This window comes from Stegostoma tigrinum, chromosome 16, assembly GCF_030684315.1.
Source record: "Stegostoma tigrinum isolate sSteTig4 chromosome 16, sSteTig4.hap1, whole genome shotgun sequence".
Lineage (NCBI taxonomy): Eukaryota > Metazoa > Chordata > Chondrichthyes > Orectolobiformes > Stegostomatidae > Stegostoma > Stegostoma tigrinum.
Window position 1 is genome coordinate 41953480 of NC_081369.1, and position 24133 is coordinate 41977612.

Consider the following 24133-nt stretch of genomic DNA (forward strand, 5'->3'; position numbering starts at 1 on the left):
ATTCAAAAGAAAATAGTTGATAGAATTTTTCTTTGGAAAATGTGAGTGATGGACTGGCTTCATGCTAACATACTGAGCCTCTTCTTTCAAAATATATAGCAGAAATGCAGCCTAACTTAGCTATGCATTGTCAACTGATTAAACCTGTAATTATTCTGCAATGTAGAAACTTGTCAAGCATTACATTTTGAATACACACTGGCCACTAACCATAATGACACATTATAGGGATGAATTATCAAAAATAGAATAAACACACATTCCCAAACTCCACAAAACAAAGGAATTTCTAGACTGTCAACTCAAACAGTTCCACTTATTTCAAAGCGCTCTCTAAATTCTCATGTCAATTGTTTTGAAATAACTCCTGGCTAGTAAGGTGTTTCTACTTTGTTGAATTAAATATTTTCTATATGCACACACAGTCAATGGTTGCAACGCATATAAAACACAGAATTGCACAGTGTGACACCTTGAACTGGCAATACAGATCATGTGAACAGAACCGTATCACTTAAAAAGTGACATTTACAGGGCATCTTTATGCACTTTGATTTTAATAATATCTACATTTTCAGCTTCTGCAAAATTTAACGAGGCTGAAGAACTATTTAGGCCTTAAATTGGAAAAACATCCCCATGCAACAATTTTCAGTTTCAAAACTTGTGATTTTCAAGAAGCCCAGATTTCAATATATTTTAGCGTATGGCAAAAACTGAAGGCAAATAAATTGATTTTAAAACAAGCTGTCTCTAACAGCTTTTTCTGAACCAAAAAGGAGTTTAAATTATTACCTTTACAGATTTGCAGAGTTTAAAAAGAAATTAGATTCAAGTTGTTTCTGATAATTAAACTATATAAGCATAGATTTGCTCATCATTCGCTGAAATTTAGGACTGGGAGTTAATCAATTTTGGCCAAGAACACTTTCTCACTTTCAACAATCAACCACATTTCGACAAGACCTGAATCTACAGCAGCATCTTCACAACCCCCACAAGTTAAAAAAGGACAAGGAGAGCAGATGCAAGGGAGCACCAATACCTGCTAGCCGCCCTTCCAAGCCATTCTGACACTCACTTGCAATTCCTTCTCACACACTTACAATTCCTTCACTGTAGCTAGAACAAAATTCTAGAACACTCTTCCCAACAGCACTGCGGGTGTACCTACTTCACACGAACTGCAGATCCACAAGCCAGAATTTTTTTTTGAAAAAAAAGCTGCAGAACAAGCTACTTGTCAATGACATTACTGCCGGAACTCCATTTTTAAATGAAGGGAATGAGTGATGGGGATAACAACAATCACCCCAATTTTACTAGTATGTTTCATTTTTCACTAATTATTGAAACAGAAGTTCCCCATTTTAGAAAATCTTAAAGTCCTTTGGTAACTTTATTGGCAAAAGGTAATGTCTAAGAGAGGCATACAAACCAGATGTCTGCAAGTCTGATTTGTTACGAAGTTATGGGTGTGGGATTACACTACAAAGCCACAATCGGCTTTTACATTCCTTGGCTCAGGAAGGATTCAGGCACGTTTGTGGCTACATTAACACCCCCCACTGACTTCAGCCGAGGCCTTCTCACAAAAGTAGTCAATATGTTCAAACAAAATTAGGAAAACTGAGGCAAAGAAAGTTTTGTTTAACAGTTCTTATTTCCCCTCACAATCATTAATTGTCAGCATGCAGCCTATTCAAAGCCCATCAATGATATAACTGTCCTGGTACACAATGACAAAAGTAACAGTGCTTCAAATAGTTTTTCTTTGGATTCTTTTCCAGGCCTCATACAAGCACCTGCCCTCTTATGGCATTTTGTCACAGTAGTTGTGATCAAATTCTCAAAATGCTGATAGGCCTGGGTAAGAATTCACAATCACAGTCCACATCAGCATGAAGAGTGGAGCTGTCAGTGTCATTAGTATCCATTCATTTAATTGTATTCTAACCATGGAGCACTGTGCTCTATAACTACTATTGTAATTCTGCTAAGTGAAACTCCTAAATTGAAATTAGTGAAATTCAGAAAAGCTTCTTGAAAAATCGAGAAGTAAACTTAAAAATGCAAAGGCAATTAGGGATAGGCAATACATTCTGTCTAGGAGACAGAAAGGACTGCAGATGCTAGAAACTTGAGTCAAAAAAATGTGGAGCTGGAAAAGCACAGATCAGACAGCTTCCGACCAGCACCGTTTCGGGTGGGAACCCTTCTTCAGGATATTCTGTCTCGTCAGCGATACCCATAAACAAACAAAAATCCATGGTCTCAATTTAAGAGGACTGAGAAACGGTAGGCACCACCTTCAGTGCATCATCCTCTCCATGGATGTTGCTAGCCTTCTAGCAATGCTTCAGTATTCTTCTAATAAAAACTTAGAGTCTCGTAGTGAAAGTAGCTCTAAAAATCGTACACACGAAGGCACTATCTAACCTGCAAGAATCGGCATAAGGTCACATTAAGGAAGTTTGTTTGAGTTAAAAAAAATTGACCCAGCAGAATCACCAGTTTCAAAGATAACCGTGGACTTTGAAGGTCCGAATTAGTTCTTCAATAAACAGAACGTTCGTCGACAACTTTATTTGTAAATATCGAGACCGCCTACCAACGTTGCTGACAGCCTTCCACTGTATCCCGAGCGCAAAGACACGTCCCTGACAGGTGGGCGGGAACGTCAATCAAATAGTAAAGTTTTAGGGTGCCAATCGAAAAGAACACTTAATCGAAAAAGAATTAACGATTTTATTTTTCTCACGAATCATTTTCGAACATCCAAAGCTGCACAGTCGACGCGAAACTGCATCATTATTTTACAAATATTGGGAATGACATACACGTTAAATGTAACGTACTCTGAATTACTTACTTCAGGCACGGCCAACAGTAAATGATGCCTTCGAAGATTATCTTCGAAAATACGAGGTGTTATTCTACAACCGAACGCGTTGATAAACAAAGTGAATCAAAGAGAAAGGCGATCAGATACTTCCTTACCTTTGGAATACAAACTCTTGGGCGAATTAAGATCCAAATCCGCGCTGAGAAGCGAGATGAAATCAGAGGGCATCACCTGGAGAAGGGAGGAAGAGTCAGGACCCCTCCAACGGAATAGATTCTGTTAAATCTGTTCTTCGTTACCATTTAATTATTAATCCCGCTTTAGTGAACAAAGACCTTCTTCAGATTCTCCTTTCTCCCCAAGGTAAAGAAGCGTTTGGAAATTCAAAATAAAATTAGAAGCCAGGCGTGCAAACGAACTGCGTGTTTCTAGCTAAAATGGCTGCATTTGGTCTCCAGTGAAGGAAATGGAAAGTGTTGGCTCTCTTATGTGTAATCTCGCCATACAAACTGCATGAGACGGCTAGTCTCCGCTCCTTTTAGTCATCGGCTCCAACCGACGTCTTCCAGCCGTCGCTGCCGCGCGCTCACGTCACCGGGCGGCGCACGCGCACTGGTCCCGGGAATCCGAGCTTCTGGAAGTTGTGGTGCCCGTAATGGAGTATACAAGCAAAATGATGCGCATGTTAGAAATCTGAAATTTTAAAAAAACGTGCCGAGAGGAAAAGAGGACGACTCAGGAAATTCTTCTTGGACTACAAACGTTCACCGCTTTCTAACCTGCGCAGTGTTTCCAACACTTTCCTTCCTTTTTTTCCTAGCATGATAGGCCCCTAACCCCCCCCCCCCGCCTTTTGTGAACGTGGTGAGTCATCGCTAAAATATCTTCCATCAATAGTTTTTTTTTATGTTTACTGCCAAAATGCACCAAGGTGAATATGTCTCCGTTTGTTGTCAACAAATAAACTTTCAGCAGTGGTCAACAAGAGCCACGGATGTTTTAACTTACCTCAGATGCTGGATGGCGCACTAAATTGGTGGATCAGTTCACTCATAGAAGAAATAGATTCTTCACCATCGCCATGGTTCAAATAGACAAGGATCACAAAATATTACTTGACCAGATATTGAAAACATTTGCAATGATACTGTTTTATTCCATCGTGGGACTTGGGTGGACCAGCATTTGTTGTCCATCCCTAGGTGGTTGTCAAGGAACTGCCTTCTTGATTAGATTAGATTCCCTACAGCGTGGAAACAGGTCCTTTGGCCCAACAAGTCCACACTGCCCCTTGAAGCATCCCACACACCCCTGATCACTGTGAGCAATTTAGCATGGCCAATCCACCTCGCCTATACATCTTTGGACTGTGGCAGGGAACTGGAGCACCCAGAGGAAACCCACACAGACACGGGGAGAATGTGCAAACTCCACGCTGGCAGTCACCCAAGGCTGGAATTGAACCCGGGTCCCTAGTGCTATGAGGCTGCAGTGCTAACCACTGAGCCACTACGCCACCCATTGAAACTAGTATCTCTATTGATTATAGCACTTCTTTAAAATCCCATCTCACACACATCTTCTCCACACTATCTCATACCATATCTATTTCATTTCGTTCAGTCCAGCTCATCCCTTCTTGCTGATCCATTCCCAACCTTCATTCCAATTCCAATTTTCCATGGTGTGGCTCACCATTTGCAAGCCAGTCCCACCCTTTCTCAGGCAACATTAATAGTGAAAGTCCACTGATTGAACCCAAGGAGCAGCAATAGTAAGAACCCAGAAATCAAAGTAGAGAATCAGGAGCCGAGGAAAGGAGGCGAGAGAGTTAAAATGACAAACTATACAATTTCTAACAATAGTTTCTCTTCCCATTCCAGCATAAATAGTTCAGAATTTCCCTAGGATTAATCTTGGTACTTCCCCGTTTTCACTTACATGTTGTCCTTTGATAACATAATACATAAATGGTGGGTCAGCTTCATCATGCATGTTAATAACACTCAGCTTAAACTTTTCCAACATTTCTCTCAATTCCTCCACTGCCTTTGCATTATTGGTCTGTACATTGGATCATCCAGTATTGGATGACATATAATGCCATTGATTCAATAATGGGACTACCAGAGTTATGATTCTCAGCCCCAGACCAAACTCCAACCTCTCTGGCTCTGAATACACCCACCTTAACTTTTCCAGGTTGAGAAATAAATTGCATCAGTGGTACTATATTAGCATAAAGATTACTGTATCTGCTATGCGGTGCTGCCTGGCTGCTGCTTCATTGAAATGACACTTAATGGTCCACCACCTGCACCCGAACATTTTGAATGAATGCAGGTAGGATGTCAGGACGATAGAAAGTTACAGCACAAAAGAATTCCTTTTGGTTCATATTGTTCATATTATTTTCTGCAAAATCAATTCAGCTATTCATTGAGAGATAGTAGGAACTGCAGATGCTGGAGTATCTGAGATAACAAGGTGTAGGACTGGATGAACACAGCAGGCCAAGCAGCATCAGAGGAGCAGGAAAACTGACATTTCAGGCCTCAACCCTTCTTCAGAAGGGTCTAGGCCCGAATTGTCAGCTTTCCTGCACCTCTGATGCTGCTTGGCCTGTTGTGTTCATCCAGTTCTACACCTTATTAACTCAGCTGTTCCTTGAATTGTTTTTCTATTCAGCTTGTTGTCTAATTTCTTTTTAAAAGCTATGACTGAATATGCCGCCATCTTAGTGTCTGCGACTGCATTCCAGACACTGATCAGTCACTGCACAAAAAAGCTGTTCCTCATGTTGGCTTTGGTTCTGTTGTCATTCATCTTACACTGGTGTGCTCTGGTTCTTGATCATTTTGCTTATGGGAGCGGTTTCTCCCAATCTGCTCTGTCTAGACCATTCATCATTTTCAACAAATCAGATAAAATTATCAAATCTGTTTTCAATTTCTTCTCTTACTATGATTTCTTTTAATATAATTAAGCACCTGCTCCTAGAAACATTCTTATAAATGTTTTAAGCTGAATGGAATTCCTGTATAAACTCTTATCACTCATAAGATAACTTGATTCAGAATGTTTTTATTTAATATTGGTCTCAAGATCCATGAACTAGGTACAAGCTGTCAGAAGTTCTCCTTTTCCCCCACTCGAGCCTGCACACCAAGCAAGGTAAATCAGTCCAGTCAAATGTATAGGCAGCCAATTTAGGGATAGTTTAATGTGAAATATAATGTCAAATCTACTTTAAAATTATATGCATTCTTATTAGGATTCACAATATATGTGAAGATATGAAATTCTAGTCAAATGTTTTAATAGAATACAGTGTCTTTGCTCCAACCCGTAAGACGAAGTCCAAATACCAGGATCTCAGTAAACCTATCAATACTGTTGTGATCTGCATGTGTTACTTCTTACTTGATCCTAGCTTTTCAAACTTTAGCATCTTATTTTGGTGATTATCTTTATAGCAGAGACGGCTGAGAATGTATTTAATAAAACATATGGGATCTTGGCTTTAGTAACAGTAGATCAGTAGGAGCCTCAGTTGGGTTTTTTTGATAGGGAGAGGTAGAGTTTTCTTTAGTACAGGTTTTGTAGCCTTTTGTTTGTAGTTCTAACTTCAACTCAGAACTCAGATGGATTGATGGATGAATGTTAGAAAAAAAGCCTTTCCATAACGGTCATTCTGCAGTCACATTTTCACCTTTAGTGTGCACACACTGCATCTAACTAGCTGTCACAAATAGCCTTTTGTGTGTATTTGCTGAAACCATGAAGTAGTTTGTTATTTTCCACATGTTAGCTTATGTGGCATTAGCATGAGACTTCAGATCTTTTTCGGTCAGTTATTTTGAAATTTATTGACAACGCTATCAATTAACAAGGCTACGATATCGTTGATTTTTCACACATTGTTTGAGTTTAATGCTTAATGATGTGACAGAACATGACTCACTGATGACACGAAGTTCACCAAATGAAAAAACCAACTGCAAGCCAAGTTACGTGAGACCAAAGACAAGCCAGGTACATATCAAAATCTCACCTTGTGATGCCATGCAATTGGCTAAGAGGTCTGTAAAGGCCTGTCTATGTTACAACATGCATTGAACTTAAAGACTTCGCGATGGTGAGACCATAACACAGAAACCAATACAAGACAGCATGGTATAGGGATGGTCCATTTTTTAAGTGACTAGACAAACTGTATTGTTTGATGGAAAAATGCAATTCTGCTTTCTCAACCTGATCAGATTTTAATCTTTGCTGTCAATGGAGGCAGCATCAATAGAGGTACTGTCAGAGCTCAAGAGATTGTTTATTCTTACAGAATTATTGAATTAGTATGATGCTGAAGGAGTTCATTCAGCCCATTGTGACCGCACTAGTTTAGTGATGTTCTCCTGCCTTTTCCCTTAAACCTGCAAATTGTTTTTATAATAAAACAATTAACTGGCAGCAGAACGCTGTCATGTAGCCTTGAAGTCAATATACTGTCTTCAAAAGAAGCCTGTTGGTCACCACTCAAACCTAATGAGGTCCTGAGAGGTGTATTCAAGCCTATTGAAATTTTATGAATTTTGAAAGGACCCAAAACAAACCAGATGGTCCAGCACTTACCAGGTTATGGTTCAACCACTCATGTAAAATTAATTTATAAGATACATAAATCTGTAGAAAGCCTGAATGCAGGACTCATGCCAAAAAATACCTGGCATGAATGTTAACAATCTGACAAGACATGTCATTTTGCAGGAAGCAATAGGTGGCTGTATGTCCAGTAACTGGCCTGACATTAGGTCCTTTGACTTTTCCACCTGTTGGCAATTGTACATCCTCAGAGGCAATATGTCGCCACCAAGGAGGCAATGTATGCCTGTGCCTTTTAGAAAACATATGGCACATCACTTATTTCTGAATTACCTACAATGTTCATTAAAATAACAGTGGAACATGGACTTCCTACTGCATCTGAAATAGGTCAAAGTCTAACAGAATAATTGGGACATTGGGGATGGATGCCCAGTGTACTTTCATTAAAGCACAGCCATAAAATTAAAGTCTGAAACAGCTTCAGCTAATGTACAAAATAGTCAGGATAAATTCCTACAAGTCCGTAGAATTATTGAGAAGGCAGATGCTCTATTGAATGTAGAAAGAATGAAGAAAACAAAATACAGGCAAACACACTCAATAATCGACAATGAGCTCTGGTAATTAAACATAAACATAATAATCTTCCAAGAATACCTCCTTCGTCTTAACCTGTAAATCAGGACGCAAGAGGCATAAAAAGGATATAGACCACAGCATCCCAGAGAATATGATCCCAACAACAGATAAACCACACTGGGAATGAAAGCATTATAATCCATATGAGAGTGATTTCATAACACAATAAAATTATGATAGAAACACATTGCTAAATCAGGAACCCCAAAAAGGAAGAAAATAAGAGAGACATGGGATCAATGCTGTATGTTTTCAAAAAGGCACAGGCATATGTTGCCTCCTCTGTGGGGATATATTGCCTCCCATAAAGTACAATTGCCTACAGGTGGAACAGTCAAAAGGACCTAAAGCCAGGCCAGTTACTGCACATAGAGTCATCAGTCCCTGTTGCTTTGTACTCAGCTGCTCTTAAAAACCCACTACAGAACCTTCCTAAAGAAATTTCTAAAAGGGTAAATATAGTAAACAAGGATGCTACATCCAGCAATCAGCAACAGTGGTGACTAGGGTAAAAAAAGGGCATTCCGCTGATCAGATGTTTCTGGGGGGAACCAAAAACAATACACTCAGTACTTCAACCAGAAGGCTGCCGTCATACAGAATTTCATTAACTTGAAAGACTCTCAGTGCCATTCAATCTCGCATTCTCCTTGCTGCTTCCAAAAGACAACTATGTATTTCATGGCTCAATAATTTAGGCAGCACTTGATTTTTAAGCTGCAAAACTCTCTTGGTATCCCAGTCATAGCAGTTCAACTTCCAAAAGTGAAAAATCTGTAGGCTCTTGTATTACTTATGTCTCTCTGTCTTTATGTCTGACTGGCTCTTTTACTCTCCATCCTTGTCTTTGTCTTAGAACACACAGAGGGTACCTACATGGAAAGGGAGGACAGTAATGTATGAGATTAAAAAACGGCAGCAGTGAACTCCTTCAACCTGCTCTTATCCGTCAGAGCAGAAGTGTGACATCACAGAAAAGTAAGGAGGTGATTTTCCATGTCTGTTTTTGATTGGCTAAGTGGTTTAAATCAGAAGACATTATTACTGTGGAAGTGTACAATTAGGAAATATTCTCTTAAAATATTTGACATCCAAGTCATACAATAAATATAATAGAAATGAGTCAGCAGGTGATGTGTTGTAGCTGTAGTTTGTGGAACTTGGTACACACCAGTGCAAGCTACACTGACCACATCTGAAAGTGTTGGCTCAGAGTTGATGAGCTGGAGTCTGACCTGCAGACACTTTAACATGGAGAGGACAGAAGTACCTGCATACTCTTTCAGGAGGCAGTCACACCCCCTTAGATTAATTACATCAAATCTGGTTCATGGTTAGGGACAGGAGGGCATGCCTGCGAGTGAGGCAGGTACTGAGATCCAGAATTTAACTTTGGAGAAGTTTCAGCCAGTGCCCTTGTCCAATAGATCCTAGGGTCTTGGTCCCAGAATGGAGCACAGATTGGAGGCGGGATAAGGAACAGACCACAACACTGTGGTCCAGAGTATTATTCAAGTTGGGGGAGAAAAGAGAAATGCGGCAGTCATAGTGAATTCTTTGATTCAAAGACTTGATACCATTCACTGAAGCAAAGACGGAGAGTCCCACAGAGTGAGTCATATACCTCGTGCCAAGGTTCAGGGTGTATCTTCTAGGCTGGAGAGGAACATGGAGTGGGAGGCAAAGAATCCACTTGTTATCCATGTAGGTACCAATGACAAAGGTAGGATAAGGAGGGAGACTCTGCTGACGGTTACAAATAGATTAGGGATTAACAAGTGGAATGATAAGGGTAATAATCTCAGGATTACCACCTGAGCCATGTGCAAAGTGAAATAGGGTAAATAAGATTAAAGAACTAAGTGTGTGGCTTGAAGATTGGTGTGGGAGTAGTGGGTTCCAGCTTGTCAGGAAAGAAAGCTGTTCTATTGGGTCAGACTTCATTTGAATCGTACTGGGATCAGTATAACTGGTTGTATCTCAAGCTTTGAACTAATTAGTAGAATGGCTTCAATTGAAGGGACACTCAAACAATCAAAAAAGTGATTCAGGGTGGTGAGGTGAGTGATCATCTAATTGTAAAATTAGGGGATGGAAAATATACACAGAAGGATACAGCAGAATTTAGCATGAGTGTAATAGTGGTAAATATCAAAATTTGAGTTTCTTTATCTGAATGTGCACAGAATTTGTGACACACATACGAGTTGATAGCACAAATTGAAATAAATTAGTTTGATTTGAAAGCAATTACTAAACCATGGTGACAGGGTGACCAGAAACGGGAACTAAATATTCAAAGATATTTGACGTTCCAGAAGAGTAGGCAAAAAGGAAAGAGGTGCAATAAGTCTGTTTATTAAGGAAGGTAACTGCAGCAGTGTAAAGTGATAATGGTGTGATAGATTGCGATGTGAATTAGTTTAGGTGGAAATAAGGAATAGCAAGGAAAAGAAACAGTTAGGAGTCATCAATAGGCCTCAGAATGGTTGTCTTGATGTACAACAAAGTATAAATTGAAAAATAATGGAGCCTTGTAAAAAGGCCACCATAATTGTCATGGGTCATTCTAATCTGCATATTGACTGAACAAATCAAATAGGTATGCGTAACATGGAAGTTGAATTTGAACAGTACAACAAGAATTGTTTCTGAGAGTAGTATGTTGCAGAACCTACTGGGAACTGGCAATTTTAGGCCTAGTGATGTGTAATGAAGTAGGAATAATAAAATATTTTGTAGCTACACTTTCATTGCGATCATAACATGCTAGAATTTCAAATTTAGTTTAAGGAAGAGCGAGTCAGTCCGCAAATCTGTATCCTCAACTCAAATTGGACCATTGAAGGTAAGAAACAGTTGTATAAAATGGGCTGGGAAAACAGATTTAAAATGAATGTTAATGGATGACCAGCAGCAGACATTTCATAATGTTCATCAAAAATTTATTCCAATTATAAAGAAGAACTCAGATGAGAAGAATGAACTGTCCATGGTCAACAGAGATGGTCAAGAAAATAGCTAATCAAAAACTAAAGCATACAAAGTGGTGAAGATCTGTGCTGGACCAGAGGGTTAGAATTATTTTTTCGGAGCCAGGAGCAGATGAATAAAAGGCAGAAAATTGATTTATGATGTAAATTATTAAGAAATATAAAAGCAAACAGCAAAAGCTTCTAAAGATATAGAAAAAGAGAGTGGTTAAAGTAATTGTGTGACCCTTAGAGGGTGTGACTGAACAGTTAATAATAGTAGAAAATGATCCAATAATTTAAACAAATATTTTGCATTTGTCTTCATAGTTGAGGACACCATAAATATCTCAAAGCTAAATGATAAGCAATGTGCTCATGAGAGGAAACATCTGGTAACAGTCTCTGTCATGAGGGTCAAAGAATTTGACAAGTTAGTGGAACTGAAGTTATACAAGTCACCAGGACGTTACGGTTTGCATACAAGAAGGTGAAAGGAAGTAGCTACAGACTTAGTGGAGGCAATGATTGAAATATTCCAGAGCTCACTGGAATCTAGAACATTAGCGCAGTACAGGCCCTTCGGCCCTCAATGCTGCGCCGATCTGTGAAACCAATCTGAAGTCCGTCTAACCTACACTATTCTATCATCATCCATATGTTTATCCAATGGCCATTTAAATGCCCTTAAAGTTGGCGAGTCTACTAGTGTTGCAGGCAGGGCATTCCACACCCTTACTACTCTCTGAGTAAAGAACTTACCTCTGACATCTGTCCTATATCTATCAGCCCTCAATTTAAAGCTATGTCCCCTCGTGCTAGCCATCACCGTCCATGGAAAAAGGCTCTCACTGTCCACCCTATCTAATCCTCTGATCATCTTGTATGTCTCTATTAAATCATCCCTTAACCTTCTCTCTAACAAAATCAGCTTCATGTCCCTCAGCCTTTCCTCATAAGACCTTCCCTCCATACCAGGCAACATCCTGATAAATCTCCTCTGCACCCTTTCCAATGCTTCCACATCCTTCCTATAATGTGGCGACCAGAAGTGTATGCAATACTCCCAAGTGTGGCCGCACCAGAGTTTTGTACAGCTGCAACATGACCTCATGACTCCGAAACTCAATCTCTCTACCAATAAAATCTAACACACCGTACGCCTTCTTAACAACCCTGTCCACCTGGGTGGCAACTTTTAGGGATCTATGCACATGGACACAGAGATCTCTCTGCTCATCCACACTGCCAAGAATCTTACCATTAGCCCAGCACTCTGTATTCCTGTTACTCCTTCCGAAGTGAATCACCTCACACTTCTCCACATTAAACTCCATTTGCCACCTGTCAGCCCAGCTCTGCAGCTTATCTATGTCCCTCTGTAACCTGCAACATCCTTCCACACAATCCACAACTCCACCGACTTTAGTGTCATCTGCAAATTTACTAACCCATCCTTCTACGACCTCATCCGGGTCCTTTATAAAAATGACAAACAGCAGTGGCCCCAAAACCGATCCTTGCGGTACACCAGTAGTAACTGAACTCTAGGAAGAACATTTCCCATCAACCACCACCCTCTGTCTTCTGACAGCTAGCCAATTTCTGATCCAAGCCACTAAATCACCCTCAATCCCATTCCTCTGTATTTTCTGCAATAGCCTACCATGGGAAATCTTATCAAACGTTTTTCTGAAATCCATAAACACCACATCAACGGCTTTACCCTCATCCAGCTGTTTGGTCACCTTCTCAAAGAACTCTAAGGTTTCTGAGCCACGACCTACCCTTCACAAAACTGTGTTGACTATCCCTAATCAAATTATTCCTTTCTAGATGATTATAAATACCATCTCTTATAATCCTTTCAAACACTTTCGCCACAATCGAAGTAAGGCTCACTGGTCTATAATTACCAGGGTTGTTTCTACTTCCCTTCTTGAACAAGGATACAATATTGACAGACCGACGAGGGGAGAGGCCATTCTAGACTTGGTGCTCGGAAACGAGCCGGGGCAGGTATCAGATCTTGTGATGGGAGAGCATTTTGGTGATAGTGACCATAACTGCCTCACATTCTACATAGCAATGGAGAAGGAGAGGATTAGGCAGAATGGGAGGATATTTAATTGGGGAAGAGGAAACTATGATGCGATTAGACATGAGTTAGGAAGCATGGACTGGGAGCAGTTGTTGCATGGTAAGGGAACTGTAGACATGTGGAGACGGTTTAAGGAACAGTTGTTGGGAGTGATGAGTAAATATGTCCCTCTGAGACAGGCAAGAAGGGGTAAGATGAAGGAACCTTGGATGACGAGAGCGGTGGAGCTTCTAGTGAAAAGGAAGAAGGTAGCTTACATAAGGTGGAGGAAGCTAGGGTCAAGTTCAGCTAGAGAGGATTACATGCAGGCAAGGAAGGAGCTCAAAAATGGTCTGAGGAGAGCCAGGAGGGGGCACGAGAAAGGCTTGGCAGAAGGAATCCGGGAAAACACAAAGGCATTTTACACTTACGTGAGGAATAAGAGAATGGTCAAAGAAAGAGTAGGGCCGATCAGGGATAGCATAGGGAACTTGTGTGTGGAGCCTGAGGAGGTAGGGGAAGCCCTAAATGAGTTTTTTGCTTCTGTCTTTACGAAAGAAACCAACTTTGTAGTGAATGAAACCTTTGAAGAGCAGGTGTGCATGCTGGAATGGATAGAGATAGACGAAGCTGATGTGCTGAAAATTTTGTCAAACATTAAGATTGACAAGTCGCCAGGCCCGGATCAGATTTGCCCTCGGCTGCTTTGGGAAGCGAGAAATGCAATTGCTTCGCCACTTGCGAAGATCTTTGCATCCTCGCTCTCCACTGGAGTCGTATCTGAGGACTGGAGAGAGGCAAATGTAATTCCTCTCTTCAAGAAAGGAAATAGGGAAATCCCCGGCAATTATAGACCGGTAAGTCTCACGTCTGTCGTCTGCAAGGTGTTAGAAAGGATTCTGAGGGATAAGATTTATGACCATCTGGAAGAGCATGGCTTGATCAAATACAGTCAACACGGCTTTGTGAGGGGTAGGTCATGCCTTACAAACCTTATCGAGTTTTTTGAGGATGTGACTAGAAAGGTTGATGAGGGTCGAGCTGTGGATGTGGTGTATATGGACTTCAGTAAGGCATTTGATAAGGTTCCCCATGGTAGGCTCGTTCAGAAGGTCAGGAGGAATGGGATACAGGGGAACTTAGCTGCTTGGATACAGAATTGGCTGGCCAACAGAAGACAGCGAGTGGTAGTAGAAGGAAAATATTCTGCCTGGAAGTCAGTGGTGAGTGGAGTTCCACAGGGCTCTGTCCTTGGGCCTCTACTGTTTGTAATTTTTATTAATGACTTGGACGAGGGAATTGAAGGATGGGTCAGCAAGTTTGCAGACGACACAAAGGTCGGAGGTGTCGTTGACAGTGTAGAGGGCTGTTGTAGGCTGCAGCGGGACATTGACAGGATGTAGAGATGGGCTGAGAGGTGGCAGATGGAGTTCAACCTGGATAAATGCGAGGTGATGCATTTTGGAAGGTCGAATTTGAAAGCTGAGTACAGGATTAAGGATAGGATTCTTGGCAGCGTGGAGGAACAGAGGGATCTTGGTGTGCAGATACATAGATCCCTTAAAATGGCCACCCAAGTGGACAGGGTTGTTAAGAAAGCATATGGTGTTTTGGCTTTCATTAACAGGGGGATTGAGTTTAAGAGTCGTGAGATCTTGTTGCAGCTCTATAAAACTTTGGTTAGACCGCACTTGGAATACTGCGTCCAGTTCTGGGCGCCCTATTATAGGAAAGATGTGGATGCTTTGGAGAGGGTTCAGAGAAGGTTTACCAGGATGCTGCCTGGACTGGAGGGCTTATCTTATGAAGAGAGGTTGACTGAGCTCGGTCTCTTTTCATTGGAGAAAAGGAGGAGGAGAGGGGACCTAATTGAGGTATACAAGATAATGAGAGGCATAGATAGAGTTGATAGCCAGAGACTATTTCCCAGGGCAGAAATGGCTAGCACGAGGGGTCATAGTTTTAAGCTGGTTGGTGGAAAGTATAGAGGGGATGTCAGAGGCAGGTTCTTTACGCAGAGAGTTGTGAGAGCATGGAATGCGTTGCCAGCAGCAGTTGTGGAAGCAAGGTCATTGGGGTCATTTAAGAGACTGCTGGACATGTATATGGTCACAGAAATTTGAGGGTGCATACATGAGGATCAATGGTCGGCACAACATTGTGGGCTGAAGGGCCTGTTCTGTGCTGTACTGTTCTATGTTCTATTTGCTACCCTCCAGTCTTCTTGCACTATTCCTGTAGACAATGATGACATAAACATCAAAGCCAAAGGCTCTGCACTCTCCTCCCTAGCATCCCAGAGAATCCTAGGATAAATTCCATCCGGTCCAGGGGATTTATCTATTTTCACACTTTCCAGAATTGCTAACACCACCTCCTTATGAACCTCAATCTTGTCTAGTCGAATAGCTTGTATCGCTGTATTCTACATTGTCTTTTTCCTTTGTGAATACTGACGAAAAATATTCATTCCAAACTCCACGCACAACTTCCCACAACTGTCCTTGACTCGCCCTAATCTTACTCTGGTCATTCTTTTATTCCTGATATACCTATAGAAAGCTTGAAGGTTTTCCTTGATCTTACCTGCCAAAGACTTCTCATGTCCCCTCCTGGCTCTTCTAACTCTCTTTATGTCTTTCCTGGCTAACTTGTAACACTCAAGCACCCTAACTGAGCCTTCATGCCTCATCTTTATGCAAGCCTCCTTCTTCCTCTTGAGAAGAGATTCAACTTCTTAAGTAAACCACGGTTCCTTCACTCAACCACTCCCCCTCCCACCCCGCCTGACAGGTACATACTTAAGGACACGCAGTGGCTGTTCCTTGAACAAGCTCCACATTTCAATTGTGCCCAGCCCCTGCAGTTTCCTTCCCTATCTTATGCATCCTAAGTCTTGCCTAATCACCTCATAACTGCCTTTCCCCCAGCTATAACTCTTGCCCTGCAGTATATACCTATTCCTTTCCATCGCTGAAGTAAACGTGACCTTTGCGCTACTGTTCAAGAAGGGAGAATGGCAGAAAGTCAGTTAGGCCAATTAGCCAAACATTTATTGCTAGGAAAATGCTGAGGAATTATTAAGGAAAAAACCTAGCACATTTAGAAATGCTTAACACATTCAAACAAGTTGTGGTTTTGTGAAAGGGAAATCATGTTTGACAAATTAACTAGAGCTGCGAGATGATGTAGTGAGCAGAGTTGTTAGAGAGGAGCCTGTACGTGTAATGTGTCTAAAAGCATTCAATAAGGTGGCAGATAGGAGCTCACAGTATTGGTTTAATGTAATAGCGTGGATCGAGGATTGGTTAACACATGGATGACAAAGAATCAGGATTAATAGGTCTTTTTGAGGTTGGAAAGATGTTATTATTGAAATGCCATAAAAATCGGCCCTAGGGCCTCAATTATTATCTAGGTATATTAATGAATTGGAGGAGGGGACAGAGACAGACATGATTCCAAATTTGTTGACAGTACAAAAATAAGGAGGGTTTGTTGTGATGAGGGTATAAGGAATTTAATGAGGGGATATAAACAGGTTGAGTAAGTGGGCAAAACTTGGCAGAATTTAATGTCAGAAAGTGTGCGGTTATGCACTTATAGTAGAATAAAAAGGCACACTGTTATTTAAATGGAGAGGGAATACAAAAGATTGCAGCGCAGAGAATGTTCTTGTGCATGAAAACCAAGTTAGTATGCAGGTGCAACCAGTAGGTTTTTAAAAAAAAACAAATTGAATTTTGGTCTTTATTATTATCGGGGGTTGGAGTTTAGAAATAAGTCTTGTAACACAAATGTGCAGTGTTGATGAGACCACGGCTAGAGTATTGTGCACAGGTTTGGAGTCTTTATCTGACGAAGGATATTCTGGCTGTGAAGGGAGTGCAACAAAGATTTACCACATTGACTCTTGGGATGGCTGAACTGGCGTACGAAGAGAGTGGATCATAGATCATAGAATCCCTACATGTGGAAACAGGCCCTTTGGCCCAACAAGTCCACACTGACCCTCAGAGCATCCCACCCAGACCCAGCCCCATATAATGCACAAAATTTACACATCCCTGAACACTATGGGGAATTTAGCCTGGCCAATCTGGCTAGCCTGCATATTTTTGGAAGTGGAAGGAAACCACTGCTGACACGGGGAGAATGTGCAAACTCCACACAGACAGTCAGCCAAGGGTGGAGTCAAACTGGGTCCCCCACTGAGGCAGCAGTGCTAACCACAGAGCCACCAGTTAGGTTTATATACATTGGAGCTCAGAAGAATGTGGGGCTGTCTCAGAGAAATCTATAGAATTCTAATAGGACTAGACGGGGTAAATGCAGGATGTTCCAGATCAACGGAGTGGCACCAAGGTTCACAGAAAAATGTTACAGGGTAGACTATTTAGGACTGAGTTAAGGAGAAATTTCTTCACCTGGAGCATGGTGAGCCTTTGGGATTCTTTGCCACAAAAAGTAGGCCAGGCCAAAACATTAAATGTTTCTGAGAAGCAGTTAGATATAGATTTTAGGGCAAAAGGGATCAAAGAGTATGAGGAGAAAGCAGGAATAGGGTACTAAATTGGATGACCAGTCAGAATCATATTGATGAGGAGTGTATGCTCGAAGGGCTGAATGGTGCACTCCTGCTGTTACTTTCAATGTTTCTATTACTTATTGAGAATGGCTAAAAAATTAGGCCTTTATTTATTAGAGTTTAGAAGAATGAGGGGTAATCTTATTTGAAACATCCAATATTCGGATGGGACTTGACAGCATAGATCATGGGAAGATGTTTCTGCTAGTGGGGAATTCATGAATCACACATCATAGAGAATAAGGGGAAACTCAATTAAACTGAGGTATGATGGAATTTCTCTCTCACACACACACACAGAGTAGGAGGTAACAGATTAGTATTGATAAAAGTATGATTAGCCTACAGAGAGTGTAGAGTTGGGTTAAATGGGTCTTTCTTGGGTTGGCAAACTCTGGGAGATGTCAATCTGTGGCAGACCATACCTGTGGTTTGACACTTGTAGGGTACAGCAGTCTATGCTTTTGTAAACTGAGAGGCATCTATTGTCAGATGCTGTCCCTGTTTCTCCTGCTGCTCTGTCTATTTTCTGTTGTGACTGTAGAGTTTAGCATTTGTGGCGAATTCTTTTTGTGACATCCACAGCACATGCTTCACATTCTATCTCCAGGGGTAATTAGGGAGGAAGTCACAAAGAAGATCCAGAAAATTACATACATTTCCAACAAGATTCAAGACTTGAGCAAGAACTCGTGTATCAAACAAAATGTATTTTGCAAATAAACTTTGTATAATTTGTGTATTCACTAAGTATTTTTACTCAATAATTAAATTTCTCTTTTTTGGGTTTCTTTAACAATAAAAGTGTAAACGTTTAAAAAGGAGCTGTAAATGTCTTAGCTTCACATCTGTCACATTCAAGCTCACACCTGTGATATTCTTAAAATTATTTAATTCGCCAATAAAGTTTTAAGATCTGAATCAATGCCAAAGGCACATAAAGTTCACAATCAAGTTAAGGACAAAATTAAATTAAAACTGGAAAAGTTGTGCAGTGCAAGCCACTTGAAGTAGAAGCCTCGTAGGAGTTGTTAATACTAGCCTACCAGGCAGCTACCATCAACAGTTGTTGCAGTGAACCAGAATACTACTTGTACTTATTTCGCAGAACTGGGAGAAAATCTACCGGCAACCAAGGTATACCGGTCTCTGCAGATCTTACTTTCCAGCAGTCTACTTCTTCTATCAGGCCAATACTACTGAATTTTCCTTCTGGGAAATATATAAACATTCACCTGACCAGAGACTTATATATGGAACCAAGGACCCTACAATATACTTTATGACACTGAACCTGAAATTTCACTAATTAGTTTTCTGTTTTCAATTTTGCACCAGATAATCCTAACATAATAACACATGAAAATTTTTCTACTGTTGTCTTATGCAAGTTCAACGTAAGTTCCTTCATCTTGTACTCTCTTCCCATGTTATTAAAACATAGGATGCTGGATGGTTTATTAGCCAACCCTTCGGTCCTTGTCCCAGCACTGTCAATGACTTACACATAAATACCCAATGTTCCTGCAACCATTTTGGAATTGTACTCTTTTATATTGCCTCTACAGCTTTCATACTAAAAGGGACACTTCACATTTCACTGCTGTAAATTTCATCTGCTGCTGTCTACTCCACTAATCAGTATGTATCCATATGAGAGTGATTTCATAACACAATAAAATTATGATAGAAACACCACATTGCTAAATCAAAATTTTGTGCTCCTGAGATGCTGCTTGGCCTGCTGTGTTCATCCAGCTCCACACTTTGTTATCTTAGATTCTACAGCATCTGCAGTTCCCATTATCACTTCTCAAGATCATCTCCCCTTTCTAAAGGCATAGGCAGACTTTAGGAAGCTAGGAAATAAACTTGCGAGCAGGACTTCAAACATAACAGTGGTGTCACTTGTGAGCTACTAAAGAAGTAGGAGAGTAGCAGATTAGTTTATGGCTGGAGAGATGGTAGTAATGATTCACTTCTATCAAGTTCCTTGTATCATCTTATTACATGACAGGCATTTAAAAAATTCAAATAGTTGTTTGACGTGCCACTTGACAAAAGTAATCTGCATCAACTGCACATACTTTCAAACTAGCCATACATAGAAATATGGTGCAAAAGAAATTTGTTTTCACCAGCATTTAGATTTTCTTTAATGTACGTGAAGATATTTTAACAACCTTTATCACTTCAATCGTGAACTTTTGTGAAAGAAAATTTCATTGCCATGCTAAAAAGAAATTGATTGCCAGAACACAAGCAGTCTACAAGAAAATGCAATTTCCTGAAAAAACAAGTAAACATATTCACATCAGTACATCAAATTTAATGTTATGTTGCCTTGGAGGAAATTTTTAAGTGTGTGATAATGTTATTGCCCTCTTATTGCCAAATGGAAAATGATAATTGTAGCAGTGGAAATAGTTTTCATGCTATGACTGTTAAAGTGCATTGCTGACAAGAATTTAACCTTCTGGTTATGGATTACTGCACATTAGCTAAGAACATATATTGAACCATCCCTTTTAATGACAGAAATGTTATTAACGTTATGGGTAATTATTTACCAGGAATTTCAACATCCTTCCCTTGTAGGTATTACACTTCGGGTACAAACCACTGCCTCACTTTTAAGTTAGTTGACAAAACTTTGTAGGTCACATCTATTCTTTTCTGTTTCTTTAATTGGGGTCACAATTTTAAATGTGCAAATATATCAAGTCAGGCAGGATAGTCAATATTGAGAAGACTGATTGCTTCATGTTTTAAGCCACGTAGCAGTCTGCCTCTGACAACATCATGTAAGTTTTCTCCAAATTCACAACATTCTGCTAGCATCTTTAAAAATGCTACAGACTGGCAATAAATTCACCAACATGCTGTTTGTGTTTGCGAAACACAAACCTGAATCTTTTAGAAGTCACCAATGGTTTTGGTGAAAAATAGTTCCGTAGGATTTCTACTATTTCATCATAAGTTTTGGCACCCACTTCCGTGGCTGCACCAGACTCCTCAGGAGGTGAAAAGATAACCCCCTCCCCACCCCACATAATACTCAGAAACACAGGGACATATATACCTGCTTCAATTTTTTTAGTTCAAACAAAATAACGGAATCTCTGTGTGTAGGATTTTGAATTTTCACTGTACAGTCCAAAGGATTCCTATCAGTTTATGTATCTTTTTGAAATGTAAAGGGCCAGCACAGCATGATGTACCAAGTTTTAGTATCACCTGTTTAAAACAAGGTATTCCTGACCCTGATATAGCAAGAATTGCAGATGCTGGAGTCAAAGGTAACAAAGTGTGGAGTTTGAGGAATACAGCAGGCCAGGCAGAAATGTTTTTCAGAAAAAGGGTCCCAACCAGAAACGTCAGTTTCCCTGTTCCTCTAATACTGCCTGGCCTGCTGCGTTCCTCCAGCTCCACACTGTTATGTTGCATCCTGACCCTGTCTTCTTCTCCAAATCTATATGCTGACCTCTAAACATTTTCTTCCATTTGGAGAGACAGTAGGAACTGCTGATCCTGGAGAATCTGAAATAACAAGGTGTAGAGCTGATGAACACAGCAGGCCAATCAGCATCAGAGGAACAGGAAAGCTAACGTTTCAGGTCTGGACCGTTTGGATTTCAGTTTTATCTCAGTTCCTCCATTTGGATATTTATTATGCACAATGGTCCATCAGGGTGGAGAATATGATGGGCTCCTTATGCACTGGCCATCTCTTCCCAGGTGTGACTTTTTATTTGTCCATGTTGATTGTACCTCCCCTTTCTTCTTTTGCAAAGACTCCCAAGATCTATGTGTGAACCATGATTTCTTTTTTGGTGGATCAGTGAATTGCCCAGAAATATATTTTATCACTTTTGCCAGTTTTCTTCTTGAGTTACTTTTGGAAAAAAAAAAGCAGCCTTCCCTCAATTCAAAACCTTTATTTCTGGTCCATCTTTGTCTTTCTGCAACACAATCTTAAATCATACTACATTATAGTCACCATCGCCAAAACAATCTCCCACTGCACATCTACCATTTGTACCCGGTGCGGCTTTCTCTACATTGGGGAAACCAAGCGGAGGCTTGGGGACCGCTTTGCAGAACACCTCCGCTCAGTTCGCAACAAACAACTGCACCTCCCAGTCGCAAACCATTTCCACTCCCCCTCCCATTCTCTTGATGACATGTCCATCATGGGCCTCCTGCACTGCCACAATGATGCCACCCGAAGGTTGCAGGAACAGCAACTCATATTCCGCCTGGGAACCCTGCAGCCATATGGTATCAATGTGGACTTCACCAGTTTCAAAATCTCCCCTTCCCCCACTGCATCCCTAAACCAGCCCAGTTCATCCCCTCCCCCCACTGCACCACACAACCAGCCCAGCTCTTCCCCCCCACCCACTGCATCCCAAAACCAGTCCAACCTGTCTCTGCCTCCCTAACCGGTTCTTCCTCTCACCCATCCCTTCCTCCCACCCCAAGCCGCACCCCCAGCTACCTACTAACCTCATCCCACCTCCTTGACCTGTCCGTCTTCCCTGGACTGACCTATCCCCTCCCTACCTCCCCACCCACACCTTCTCCACCTATCTTCTTTACTCTCCATCTTCGGTCCGCCTCCCCCTCACTCCCTATTTATTCCAGTTCCCTCCCCCTATCCCCCTCTCTGATGAAGGGTCTAGGCCCGAAACGTCAGCTTTTGTGCTCCTGAGATGCTGCTTGGCCTGCTGTGTTCATCCAGCCTCACATTTTATTATCTTGGAATCTCCAGCATCTGCAGTTCCCATTATCTCTGATACCATTTCACTGGCTTGGTTCTCTAAAATTAGATCCAACATCAATACCTCTCTTGTAAACTTTCTACGTGCTGGCTTAAAATGGTTGCATTTTAAAAGTTTGCTATCTCTATCTTTCATGGTTTGTCTATCCTATTCAGTATTGGAGAAGCTGAAATCTATTATCATTCCCCTATTATTTTTACACTTCTCTAAGATTTGCTTAATTATCTGTCCAGCTATCTCTCCCTGACTATTTGGAGGTCTATCGCACACCTGCAGCAATATGATTATTCTTGTTTTTAAATTCCACCCATATGGTCTAATTTGAAAAAAAAAAATCTCTAAGACATAATTCTTTCTTACTACTATGACAAAAAGCAAGACAGATCCAAGCCTTGCAATCTATTCTACAATTAGTGATAAAAGATGTTACAAATGTTGTGATCACATGGCATTTACTCATTGATAACTTATTCACCAACATCTGAGCTCCATATCTTACTAAACCATTGGTCCAAACATAGAGCAGAATTCCAGAGGTAGATTGAGAGTGGCCACACTTGACATTAGACAGCATTTGATCGATTGTGACAGAAAGCAGCTGTGGTAAAATTGAAATATAAATACAAGACAGTCCATTACATACAGGAACAAAGCAATAGGAGTAGATCAATCAGGCTCTAAAACCTGTTCTGCCTTTCAATCAGATCATGATTGATCTGAATTTTACTCAATTTTCTTGCCTTATTTCCTCATTCTGTAATACCTTTTCTTAACCAAAATTTATCAATCTCAGTTCTGAAATTTTCAAATTGATGTAAAATTTTTGGGCAAATATAATTTTAGGTTTCAACAGCTTTATTTATGAAGCAGTGCTTCCTGAAATCAGCCTCTAATAACCTTAAAATTAGAACCAGGCTATGTCCTAGTGGTCTGGACTCTTCACCAGAATAGTTTCATCCTGTTTAATGTTTAAAACATTAAACTTCACACTCAAGAATATTCACTTAATCTATATAACCAGTTCTTTTATTTTAACTCCATAAACACTAGCGTTTATTCTCATAGTTCTGTCCTGAGGTACATTGGCTGAAGTGGACAGAGTACAGAACAACACAAAATTTTAATTCATGTCGGAATGCTGCCAGGGTGTCTAGACAGTGGAATCAATTGGGACATTACAATTTGCTACATAATTGAAAGGGAAAATGACTCACTGTGCCATTGGTTGAGGACAGAATTCGCAAGGCAGTAATAGTGTGCGAGTAAATTGCTGCATTCACTCATTATGAATCTTGATTGAGACTTGAGAAAATGTTTAGCATTCATAGAATTGGATCCTAGCAAGGAGTCAACATCTTCAGCACAGGAAGGGGGATTAATGGGAAAGGAAAAAAAAACATTAAAAATACGCATGTTTGAGAAATAAGGAAAAAAAGAGTTCTAGACAAAAATCAATCTCTCAAATATTCTGAAGTACTGCAATGAGGAATTAAATACTAATAGGAGAAAGCGTACAGCATATACTAATGCAGATGATAAATGTTCATCTTCATCCAATGATAGTGCTTAGTTATTTGAATGGTAATTTTAGATTGTGCAAGAGAGATGCTAAAATCTTCTGTT

The 24133-nt window shown here is 40.6% G+C and overlaps 1 protein-coding gene and 1 long non-coding RNA gene across 3 annotated transcripts in view; one reads left to right on the forward strand and one right to left on the reverse strand.

The window, feature by feature from the left end:
* The window catches only part of nfat5b (nuclear factor of activated T cells 5b), a 253303-nt gene extending 249888 nt beyond the window's left edge, over nt 1-3415 (reverse strand). For both annotated transcript variants that reach the window (XM_048546462.1, XM_048546463.1), the window contains exon 1: nt 3001-3415. In XM_048546462.1, coding sequence (XP_048402419.1) covers nt 3001-3073 — 73 coding nt within the window. In that variant the 5' untranslated portion in view covers nt 3074-3415. The remainder of the gene's footprint in view (nt 1-3000) is intronic.
* LOC132210639 (uncharacterized) overlaps nt 2703-24133 on the forward strand; it is a 40648-nt gene continuing 19217 nt past the window's right edge. The window contains exons 1-2 of the long non-coding RNA XR_009446806.1: nt 2703-3709; nt 8943-9064. This is a non-coding gene — a long non-coding RNA (uncharacterized LOC132210639). The remainder of the gene's footprint in view (nt 3710-8942; nt 9065-24133) is intronic.